This window comes from Caretta caretta, chromosome 13, assembly GCF_965140235.1.
Source record: "Caretta caretta isolate rCarCar2 chromosome 13, rCarCar1.hap1, whole genome shotgun sequence".
Lineage (NCBI taxonomy): Eukaryota > Metazoa > Chordata > Testudines > Cheloniidae > Caretta > Caretta caretta.
The window spans coordinates 5003959-5016260 of record NC_134218.1 but is presented as its reverse complement, the minus strand read 5'-3'; the positions used below and the strand labels follow the sequence as shown (position 1 = coordinate 5016260).

Below are 12302 nucleotides of genomic sequence, written 5' to 3'. Positions count from 1 at the left end.
AGGAGTTCAAATGAGGACTGGGAGCCAGGAGATCTGGCCTCTCCTCCCTGAGTCTGCTACCAACTCTGTGAGTGACCTTGGGCACGTCACTTAGGGGACATCTACCCTGCAAAAAACACCCTGCAGCAGCTAGTCTCTAAGCCTGCAGGCTGGGGCTCACAGTATGGTGCTCAGCATAGCTGCGTAGATGTTCCCACTGGGGCTCTGAAACCTGGGGAGTGGGGGGCTTTCAGAGCCCGAGCTCCAGCCCAAGCGGGAACGCCTGCACGGCTCCATTTAGTGCCTTAGCGTCAGCCTGCGTCTGTAGGCTCGGGCTGTGAAACCTGCGGCGGCAGGCTTTTGTTGGGTGTTTTTTGCAGCGTAAACATAAGCTGGTCTCTCTGCGTCTCAGTTCCCCATCTGCACTCCAGGGATAATAGCACGTCTCTGCTCCCAGGGGTGTTGTGAGGGTAAACTCCTTGAGGCCTGTGGGTGAAGCAGAGCCAAAGATGTACCCAGACAGGTTGTTGCAAAGGGTTACGTTACAGCAGAGGGACCGTACCTGCAAGATAGCCCCACAGAACAACTGGGAGTTGCACAGGATGCTCCGATGAGTCTGCACCACCTCCTTCAGCCAGCAGGGGGGATTCTAGTTTCGTGATAAAATCTGGTCCCCAGACTGAAGAGTATTTTTGCAGCAAGGAAGGGAAAGGATGATAGTAAGACGTAACCGCAGCTCTTGTAGGCCAGACCTGCGCTAGCTTTAATTCAACTGGCATGGCTGAAACCAGCAGCCAAGGCACAGAGGCCTGGACTTCCACTCCAGCTGTACAAACTCTAGAAGAGAGGGGGGAAATCTGTGTTTTCTAGATAAAATATCCAGAATCGGTAAGGGAAGAAGTTTTATTTTCAAGCTTCTGAGAAGCTGCAAACAATTGGGCATTCACACGCAAGAACTGAAAGAAGGCAGAATGTGTTGGTAAGAGAAAATTTGTTATTCATGAAACAAACTATCCAATCCCCCATCACCTGGGGTTTTTTTTTTTAATGATCACCATTATGGCATTTCAACATTGGATACACTGAGGATTTATGCATTTCATGGATTTGAAGGATTTTTGCAGAGGTTTTTGTTTTGGTGCATGGAAAACGCGTTCCTTTCCAACGCTGCTCCTTCGGGCAGGCTCATGTTGAAATGTCAGGCAGCCAGTAAGTAAAAGGATGTTTCTTTACGATCTCTACTCACCACCTGTGACGGTCACTTGACTGCATGAGGCTGACTGAGTGCTTCTCGAAGAGCTGCAGGTGCTCAGTGAATCTCAGAGCAGCTCCTCCTGAACTCAGACTCGCCACTGACAGCAATGGAGTGGCACTCCCTAACTCCAGCAAAGAATTTGGCCCTTGGTGTTGCGTTTCTAACCAAGTAGATATCTTGGCCAACAGGCACCTGTATATGTAGGGGCTTGGTTGCCACCAGTAAGGATGCAGAGTACAACAACGGCATTGTCCCATGAAGAGCAGAGAGAAGGAGATTCATAGATTCCAAGGCCAAAAGGAACTACTGTGATCAAACACTTTTCACTCCACCTGCCACGGCCACAGGGGGATTTGAACCACCGCCCTCTAGCATTGCAAGCAGGAGCCAAGACCCAATGCCACCTCATATAGATACAAGACTGCTCTCAGCAGCCACTGGCTAGGGTGTCCCTGAATGTCCTACTGCATGGCTCAGCATGAATTCACAGCAAGTCGGGCCCTCTGGTGAAGCGAATGGGAGCAGCATTGCCTCAAGGCCTGGAGCCCTACCAGCAACAACTGGTTTTCTATAACGGATGAAAGGGTGAGGTCTGGTGCCTCTCTTCTAGAAGCAGGGGATTTGTTTTGCTGGCAGGAAGAGGACAGTAGTTACAACAACATAAATGATGAGCAACTAAAGGCTGGTTTTACATCTCGGCAGCACAGCCTTCCCCTTAGCACCATGAGGCAACGACCGTTCAGCCCTGACCCGGAGGGAAGAGCACCACTTACTGAGTCACTAACCCCACCTCCGACAGCCCTTTGGCTTTCCCTTGCCCTCTTGCAAGTGTCCATCACAAAGAATGACGCGAAGAGAAACCCGGCCCCAAAAGGAGATATAAGTGGTTCTCAATTGCCTATTCTTCCTGGTTTTTCCAGGAGATGGTAGCAGCTGTAGAAAGTCCATTTCATTCTCCGACCAGCCTGTTGAGCTCAGGTTGAAAGAACGAGGGAGAAAGAGCTAGTTCAAACCCATGGAATATCAGGGGATCTAAGATTTCCTAGACTACTTGCCACTATGGCTACCATGCCCAGCCTTTCGGGAGCTAGATGGCTTTCTTTCCAGCACCTGCTGGGATAGGAAGCCAATATTGCATGTCAATGAACAGTCCTGGGAAAGCAGCAGACATGATCAGGTGGTGCAGTTGTAACCCACACACCTCCTGGGTGTGGTGTTCTGTCCCATCTAGTGGTACCAAGACCACTTAAAGAAAGAGATAAAATGAGTCTGCTCCACAGCCTTAGCTAATAGCCAGTGGGCTTTTAGCTCATGCAGTAGAGGCTCATGGACTAAGCTCCAGAGGGGTGCCAGCTTCAATCCCACCAATCAGGGTCCATCAGCGTTACACAGTGTGAGAGATTTCCTAGCAGACAAGAAGCATTTTCATGATCCGGGAGCCTCTTCTTACCCTATTACCCTCTTCTTTCACTGCCCTGTCCTTCCAAATTCCTAACGTACAGACCCGTCGGAGCCGAGACCTCCACTGTGGAAATGTCCCACAAAGTGTTATTCAGAACAAATGAGCAAATTCTGTCGATGCCACTCAGTTGATTTCAGGACTGTATCTGACCCTCAGTATTTGCTACCTGGAAGAGTAGTAGAGTGGGCCATGAACACAAGAGAAGTCCCTCTCCAATCCCCACAGAGAAGGATGGGATGCAATGGAAAGCAAGCCCCAGCACTGCCTGCTTCACCCAACGGCAGAACCAAGAAATCAGAAGGCAAGGAGTTTCCATGAAATCAGTGTTGCTTACTGGCTAGTATGGAGGTGGTGGTACAATCCCAGGTGCTCAGCACCCATGGGGAGAGCACCATACATGGCTTTCTACTGACCCTATGTGTCCCAGTCCTTTGAGTGCAGAGAGAACAGCTTCTCCCAGCAGGTGACCAAGTTTTCCACCGTTCGTGCTATCTCCTTCAGCTGCTTTCTCCTGTTGCCCTGGCCTCTGTGTCGCGGTTTCTCTGTAGCTGTTGACAGACTCTTCTGTTAGCATGCAAAGAAAGAAAACAGTCACGGCAATGAAAACCATGGCCTAGATACAAACACCAAACAGGACAGAGACCAGTTCAGGGCTGTTCGTACCCCGGGGGAGTACTGGAAAATGAGGGTCCCCAAGCATGCATATAACCCACAGGTAACGGTGGGACCTGTATCACACACACTTCCCAGTGGGTTGCATGCACTCTGCTGGAAACCTGGACACTCATCCCAATGGGCACATGCACATCTGGCAGTACAGGAGAGAAGCCACCTGTGAGGTGTGGGGTTGTACCATTGAGCATCACTCTCCAGAGAGGGTGGGTGCGTTCCAACCTGGTGGAACTTTCCAAGGTAAAACTTCCAATGATGGGGATGGGGCATGGAGGTGTTTCTCTCTATATATATATTTCAACAACAGCCTAAAATCCTCATAAATAATCCCAGCGTTGGATATTGGCTAATTAATGCAGACCACACACATCTAGTATGGAGGAAAGTCACCTGGCAAGTGGAGAAGATACAAGATCTGTTCCCCAGATGACTTGAAATGGTTCCCTCCCCCAGGTATAGGTCTCCATTCATAGGTGCTCTGATAGACTATTCAGACCAGTCAGCCACATTCCCCAATGAGACGACACTAAATAAATTAATTTCTCTGACAAATTGAATGGAGGAGGGGCGGAGCCAGGGATTCCCTAAGACTGCCAGGTAACCTGAGCTCATCGGCAGACTCTTGCACAAGGGCATCAAACATGAATGGATTCCCTCAGCTTGGGCTTTCCCCCGCGACTCTCCCAGGTGAGGAGTATCCGTTAATGAACCCTACACAAGTGCCAGATAGGGAGAGGGTGGTTATCAGCTTGGAGTTTCCCTAAGGTTCTCCCGCAGGAGAAGGCTAAGGGAATTCATTTCAGACACAACAGAACAGCTCAGTGACAGTTCAAAGGCATCATTCCAGGGCAGACGCTGGATCTTGCCCCAGGCCTGCATGTGATGCTCAACAAAGACAAAGTGGGTGAGGTAATATCTTTGATTGGACCAATGTCTGGTGGTGAAAGAGACAAGCTTTCGAGCTTGCATGCACAGACCTGAAGAAGAGCTCAAAAACTTGTCTCTTTCACCACCGGATGCTGGTCCCACAAAAGATATCACCTCGCCCACCTTGTCTCTCTAGCATCCAGGGACCAACAGGGCCACAACACTTAAACGTCTTCACGAATGGCATTTTTGAAAGGGCTGGAGAGCCCTGGAAAGGCTGCTGCTTTCTGCAGCTGTGTTTCTGTAACCCACACACCTCCTGGGTGTGGTGTTGTCCCACCGAGTGGCACCGACACTACTTAGAGAGAGAGATTAAGGAGTCACTGCTACAGCCTTAGCTAAGGGCCGTTTGGCTTTTAGCTCATGCAGTAGAGGTTCATGCACTAAGCTCCAGAGGTCCCAGGTTCGATCCTGCCTGCCAGCTACCGGGCTCTGTTGGTTTTACACTTCTATGCTGGAGTCTTGCTGGAACGTGCATGGTGCAGTCTGGTGCAAGGGGGCAGGTTCCTCTATAGGGATCAGCCTTCTGGGAGATCCGCTCCATGGACCAGCTGCTGGGAATGGCACAGACTCTGGAGGAAGATCACTTTCTTTTTCCTTGCATTTATTTTCTGAGCGGATCAGAGCCCAGGAGCCCCAAGGGCTAAACCTCCACTGGGAGTACTCCTTTGGACTGGGATGCCAGGTGAAAAGCTTGGGAGCTAATCAGACTCACTGAGCAAAAATTTCAGTTGGGAAGAGGTGCCGGACAGCTGCACCCCAGACTCAAATGATGGCCCAGATCTTGGACAATCAGGACTGTGGGAAAGGATTTGCCCACTGCCCTGTACCCCCCACCCATGGCTGCTGTTTTTTGCACTGTCCCAGCTGCATGGCAGAAGAGAAAAGCAAGCCCCAACCTTGTAGATTTTCTTGCAGTTCTGTTTGGTCACAGACTCCGTGTTGCTGACCACCTGCATCACAGCCACCACTTCAGGATGCCTCTGTGGGCCTCTTACCATGTCCCTGAGAGACATGCTCATGGTGGAGATAGACAGCAGGATTTTCTGCTCCTGAACAAAGAAGGATGCAAAATCCAGATGAGCAGAGCCAACTCGAGCAGAAAACACTAGGATTAGTGGATGAGCCAGTGCTAGCTTAATACGAGCTCGGGGTCCCAGATTCTTAGATCACTGGAGTAAAGAGTGCCCTAAAATATAGTCGTTGGCCACCCCTGCCCCCCGCCCCAAATTCCCTTCCCCCACTCTGTGCCGTAATGCCCACTAGAATACAGCTGAGGGAAGCTGTTCTGCTGACCGCTTGGGGAACAAGGCATGAGACAGTGTCACCGGGGAAGCGACACCAGCGTGACCTGCCGCCCACCCACCTGCACTGCCATGTTAGCATTGCTGCTGCCCAGCAGGAGCCACCCCAGCCGCTAAAGAGACCCGCAGCCTTTCCCTCAAAGGGCAGGTCATGGGCACGTCCATTTCCCTTTTTTGAGGATCCCCCCTCACGCACATACACACTTCCCCTTGTTTGAATACAAAAGAAAAAGCCCTCGGTTATTAGCTACACAAAAGCTGGGGGGCAGGGACTCAGAACAGAGCAAACAGCAAAATCCTCAAGTGTTAGCAGCAAACGGTGCGAAAGGTGGGGTGACCAGATGTCCCGATTTTATAGGGACAGTCCCTCTATTTGGGGCTTTGTCTTATATAGGCGCCTATTACCCCCCCCCCCCGGTCCCGATTCTTCACACTTGCTGTCTGGGCACCCTAGTGAAAGGGGCACATATCACAGTGAACTGGCTAGTGCGTCTATGCTCTACTGCCTCCTCCTGGGTGGAATCGTAACTGCTCCAATAGTTAATGGCGGTTCGGAGTCCCAGGGGTTTGGAGTTCGGTAGCCACAGAGCTCTGAGGGGCCCTGGTGTACAGCCCAGTGACAACACTGGCTGCGGACTTGTCACATCAGGGTCAAAGTGAGACGGGAACTTCTGTGAGTCTCAGACACTCGTGGCTGGGCTTTGTCTAGCGAGGGGAGTGTGTCGAACTGGCTAGAGAGCAAGCGTCAGTCACGGCCCTCTGCTGAGTGCAATGAGAATGATTTGGCCGTGTCCCTGCTGCCACGAAATGCTGAGTGGCCCTGGCATGAGGATTAGTCACTGTGTGGCCACTCACACATTCCCACAACAACTGGCTTTCCGGTACTTCCGGGAATGGCGTGGGCCCACCCCATCGGTGCGACCTTGCACACGTGGGGCACAGGAAATCGCTCTGCAGGCTCCATTTTGAAGAGCGCGCCGCTCCATTCCCGCTGGGGTGACCTTGCACACATGGCGTGCATGAGGTCACGTTGCACAGATGACGCCATTTTGAAGAGCATGCCGTTCCAGCCTTGCCACGTGACCTCACATGCACCGGGTATGCAAGGTCACAGCAAGGGCGGGTGGAGCAGTGCGCTCTCCAAAATGTCAGCCCTGTCCAATACTTGACAAAACCACATCTGGTTTTGTCTCAGTCCTGGACAGGGAACAAACCACCCAAGAAGAGGACTCTGCAGCTTAAAACCAGACAAACGGTCTGCCTCCATGCACTGCAGGATAGCCTGATGTGTGACCCAGTATTGTACAGACTCACATCTCAGCCTCCATGCTTTTTCTCACACACAAACACACACCCGTTCAATGGCAAAACCTGTGTGAAAACAGGAAGAGAACGCAGATCACCCTGTTCCACATACACAGACAGGGCTCATTGAGCTAAAGGGAAGTACTGGCTGTTAGCTAGCAGTACAGGGCTGATGACACACAGTTGAGCAGTCCTGATTTCATCTAGTACAGGATGCTGGTGTACAACCCCACACCCCCACCAAAGTACATTGCAGAGAAAGCATTTGTCTAGAAGCCAGCATTTACCTTGTTAGAGAGGCAGGCTAGGCCAGCTCTCCCCCTCCTTGGGGTTCCAGCAGATCCCGTCAAGTTTTTCTGTGTAAAATACAAGGATTACAAGCTGCTCAGCTTTGGGCCTTTCCCCACGGCTCCCCTGAAGTTACTGTCCCGCGCTCTGTGCATAGCGCAGGCTTTGTGCGCTGGGGAGAAGAGATCCACTGAACTGAGCAGAGCACCCCATGAAGCTCTATGGCTGGCTTGAGAGTGGGGAGAGTGCTCCTTACAAAAATCTCCTGGCACTTTTCATGGGGCGGGGAGTTTGCTGTTGCCTTGGCAGCTGCATTCCAGTGGCGCTCTGGGCGCGTGCTTCCCATTCTCAGGGAACACTGTTATATTCCAGCAATGCCTAAAGGCCCAGGTAGGGTGGAGGCCCGATTCTGCTGGGCGCTGTACCCACATCAGTGAAGCCACAGTCCCTGCTCCAAAGGACCGAGGCAGCCTAAGACAACCTGTGCCGCATGGCCAGATAGCTACATTTTTATACCCGCCCACCTGCCGGGGACTGTCCACTCACCAGGTTCTGGAGCTCATCGAAGATCACGGCTTGGTACTGCCGCAGGATTTCCACAATGCTGCACTTTGCCTTGCCCTTGCTCAGCACCGATACGAGCAGCAGCAGAACAGCACAAAGGAGAGTCCTGGGGAGAATCTAGATGGGAAAGAACAACTCAGCTTCCGCATTGTACACTAGTGCCCGACCTGCCTTCCCTGTGCCACAGAGGCTGAAAGGAAGCTGGTTTCTCTTGTGTGGTTTAAAAGCAGGACAGGGAGAGGTCAGCATGGACTCAGACTCCAGAAGTGCATATGGGGAGCTCCTATATAAGAAGTGGAAAGCATTAAGGGTGCATTGGACTGCAGTATAAATAAGGTATCCTCCGGGAATACGTGTCCCTGGGTCAGCTAACCAGATTGTGCAGCATTCCCAGCAGATTTGGGCTTTATCAGACCAGGGGAGAGGAAACTCCAAAGATGAGAGGCCATCCTGGAGGACCTGCTGCTAGCACTTCCTTCTCCCTTTAGAGCAAAGAAGCTTCCGTTTCACCCCAGCTTGCAGCTCTGGCAGCATGGGAGCGATGCAGTCTCAAGTAGGATGGTCCTAGGACATTTCAGGGTCAGATCCAAAGACTTCATTTAGAATTAATGGCAAGAGCATCTCCATCCTTGGAGAGGTGTTTTTATGTGTTCAAACAAAACTGGGGGCAGCTGTCACAATGGTGCATAGGAACAGAGGAGGCCTGAATAGGCAGAAGAATGGCTGCTGTGTGGGAAGCCTATTTTGTCACATTTTAAAAAGGTGCTGAATATAAAATACAGGAGCAATAAAATCCGGTGAGACGTGGTCTCTTGTGCAATTGTTCTGCACTAGGTAGTTCTGCGTCTGCTCCAGTTTTTCAAAAGGGTCCTTTAATCCAGGTGTTCAGTGGTCTCCCACAGGAATGAAACAGACGCTCTTGATGGCTAAATGAGGGGGGAAATAGCCTATGCAGCTCTCTGCTTTCATTGGTGCAGCACGGATCCCTAGTCAAACCTTCAGGCTTCATGCTTTCCACGCAGTACTGAAACCAGCTGTGACATAGCCCTGAAGCCAAAGCTTTGATATCTGAGACTGTTGAGTGGCTGGAGTAAATAAATTTTATCTTAATGCTTGTCCTGTCTTTGAAAAATCCATGATCCTCAGACATGTCAAGGGATGGTCTAGGTTTACTTCCTTCTGCCCCAGCGCAGGGAGTGGAATTGCTATTTGGGTGTGGCAGAATCTTCTCAGATACGCCAGTTCCACACCTTTGTTTTCTCTGTACATTTCCCCAAGAGAAGGGAGATATCACTCCAGAGCAAACTTCAAAACAGCACAGAAGATATAAATAATGCTCAAAGCCATTCATCAAAATGCCAGCTTCGCTGCAAACGGAATATCCCTTTCCACACAGACACCGGCCAAAGTCTAAGGGTTGCTAGTCTGGAAGGCTTCCCCCCAGAGGAAAGAAGGCCATGCCACTTCACTGGAACTATTAAGTAAAGGACTCTTTCCATAAATATCAAATTCCGGAACAGAGCAACACTTGCACCATTTCCAAGCAGCTGGGACGGGTACTACATTTTCAGTACTTAATATGTGAAGAAACACAGTCTGCCATTAAAAAGACAGGCTGGCTACACTCTCAAAGGCCATGACCCGCGATTCTCACAACTCATGTGACCAGCCTGGTGGAGGGGCGCACTTAAGAGATACGCTCTTGTGGAAGGAAGACTCTAATGAACAAATCATGAGAACTGTTTTCTCTTAGTAACTGGCACTGTTCAGAGGTGGGAAAAGTTGTTACAGTTAATTCACATGCCCGGGGATTACTAATTCTCTCTCCATGACCGTGTGAAGGCTTTGTCCCTGGCCCCCCTTACACACACACCCCGCCCCCAACATTTCAAAATCGGCCTCACTTAATGTTTGTCAGTAGCATCCAGGAAAAGTTCATTCTGGGTTTAGAAGTCACCTGGTCCCATGGAAGGACCAGGGCTTATCTGTAAGGTTAAGAACAGGTCTGTGAAGGGCACAGGCAGCTAGGTCGAAAAATTCAGCCTGTTAAATTGTGCTTTGCATACGCCTGAAGGGGCTAGTTTCTTCTTTCCCGGCTTTAATCCTCTAGCAAACACTGACAGATAAGGGAAATCACCAGTATGGACAGCAGTTCCTGGTGGCTCGTGCGTTAACCTCAGCGGCACAGAACCTGCTCCGGCAGAAATCACTTTGCCCCCCCAGTGTCCTGACTTGCACCGCCCTGATAAGTCTGCCCGGGGGTGTGGGCCCTGTAGCTTTGGGTAGCTTGGAGGGCAGAAGGGGTCTGGCTGGCTCTGCCTGAAACCTCGCAGAGAAGCACGAAGGCAAGCCCGAAGGAAATCGGTTTCCACCCAGGGGCTCCCCGCAGTGTCTACGCCCGCCCACGCTCTCCGAGCCAGCCGGCTCCAGCCAGGAGCCAGCACCAGGGCTGCGGGGAGGGGGGGATCCTGCCCTTTCCAGAAACAAGCAGCCGCTGCTGAAAAGAGGGAACATTTACAGGAAAGTCTGGCCCGCGGGACGCGGGGTTTCTCGCTTGGACGGGAACCGTCCCCGGGGGCCGGTGCTGAGTGGGAATTTCCAGTTTCCTTCTCCTGGATCTAGCTGGAATCGGTGCTTCTCCTATGCGGGGGCGGGGGCCCCCCCACATGGTCCCACACGACCCTCTCAGCCCCCTCCCCCAGCAAACTTCCAGGTATCAGCTGCCGCGGGCTAGGATCAAGTCGCCCCCCTCCCTCTCCCCTCGACGGGGACACTCACCATTTATCGCTCGCGGTGCCGATCCCCACTTCTGCAAATGCCCGGGGAGGGAGGCGAGGTGCCCAGCTGCATGGTCCCTTCCCGCCCCTCCAAGCTCCAGGATGCCCGGCGCGGGGGGCCCGTCTCAACCTGTGCCCCTGCCTCCCCTCCGAGCCCCGGCCGCTCCCTCCCCTGCTCCAGCTGGGTCCCAGCATTTGAACTTGGCTCCAGGATCTAGGAGGAGGAGTGGGAGGGGATAAAGCACTGGCGGCTTTAGTCCCACCCTCCCCATCCCCAGATCCTGCCTGACCGAGTTATCCCAGGGGGAGACCGGCACCTGCCCTCCCAGAGCTGGAGGAAGGGAAAAGGGGGCGGGGAGGAGGTGTGGGGGGAGGTGAATCAGCCTCTTAAAGCTTCGACAGGGGGGTAGGATCACGGCAGGAGATTATAACTTGTCTAGAGAGGAGATGGAGAAGCAAGTCTGGGCCTGGGAATGGAGGGTCAGGTCAGATCGCTCTGCTTTACAGTGCAAACTGCTGGGAATCAAGTCCCAGTGGGTGGAGGGTCAGATTTTCAGTGTGCCCCAGAAGTACCTGGTTGAAGAAGGTGCTTTTTGACCTGTATATGGAGCAACCAGGGCAAGTCCCTTCTGGGTTTCAACTGAAATTTCAAACCTTGATTGTGAACTCTTTGGGGCAGGGACCTTGTTCCAGGTATGTAGATTGCAGAGACTCTGAGTCCAGGACAGGGCTACCATACTACAGGTAATAAATAACCATCTCCCTTCCTAAATGTTTCAGAAAGGCTCCTGAAAGCCAATCTCAACCTGAAGTCCTCGGTGCCGGTTTCACCAAGCATGCACAGACCAGGTAAGGCTTCCAAAACACTATGCAACTACTGCTGCTGAAGACAGCCATGCCTAGGCCAAGCTGCCAGAGATCTGAAGATCCTGAAACAAAAGCAAGAGGAAACACTTGCAAGTTCTGCTTTAAAAACAAGGCGTTGGCTCCATCCTTGTTCCCCGAGAACCACCTTTCAGGGCTGAGGATTTTTGCTGTGGGGCTAACTGTGGTCAAAGACCCCGGATCATGGCAAGGCAGACCTTTCCCTTTCAGTTTCTACTAGCAACACGTTTTAATCATTAGCAATTTCTGAAAGTGGATCTAAAATGGAATTAACCTACTTTAGTGCTCATAACTGCACTTTGTCCTATAAAATCTTGCTACACGTTATCAATTTATAGACCTTAGTGGGAGTAGCCAGTGTGAAATGGTTAAGACACTTTAGCACTGTTTACACACAAATAGAGGTTAAAAAGGTACCTTTGTTGGCCTCAGACGAATGAGCCCAGAATCGTATTTGGAGTGTGAAGTCAGCTAAACCTAATTTAAATTATTTTCACCATGATTTTTACAGAACAAATTGTGGATAACTAACCTAAAGATTTGACAGCAACCAAAAGCATGCTTCGCCCTTGGGTATTAATAAGACATGGCCCATGCCCCAACAAGTTTACAATCTAAGTTCACACACGATGCAACAAAGATTAATGGACCAACAAAGGAGAACTGGGTTAACAGCAATAAAGAGAGTTACTTGGCAAAGGAGAGGGCACAGAACCATGAAGCAAAAATGTGTGGCTTTTCGTAGGATACCTGAATAACCCAACTAAATTCTTATAGACGTCTTGGCAGAACTGTGCCTCCCAGAAGGGAACGGTCTACTGGATCATTGCTTGAAGCAGGAGGAACTATGTATACTCAAGGACACACCACTAAAGGCTGGATCC

The 12302-nt window shown here is 51.3% G+C and overlaps 1 protein-coding gene across 1 annotated transcript; it reads right to left on the bottom strand.

Moving 5' to 3' along the window:
* Nucleotides 1-953: 953 nt before the first annotated feature.
* Nucleotides 954-10741, bottom strand: C13H20orf204 (chromosome 13 C20orf204 homolog). Its single transcript, XM_048819637.2, has 5 exons — nt 10535-10741; nt 7739-7873; nt 7192-7260; nt 5195-5347; nt 954-3260 (listed from the first exon to the last, which is right to left on the bottom strand). The coding sequence occupies exons 1-5, from the start codon at nt 10535-10537 to the stop codon at nt 3111-3113; spliced, it is 510 nt and encodes a 169-aa protein (XP_048675594.2). The 5' UTR covers nt 10538-10741; the 3' UTR covers nt 954-3110.
* Between the last annotated feature and the right edge of the window lie 1561 nt (nt 10742-12302).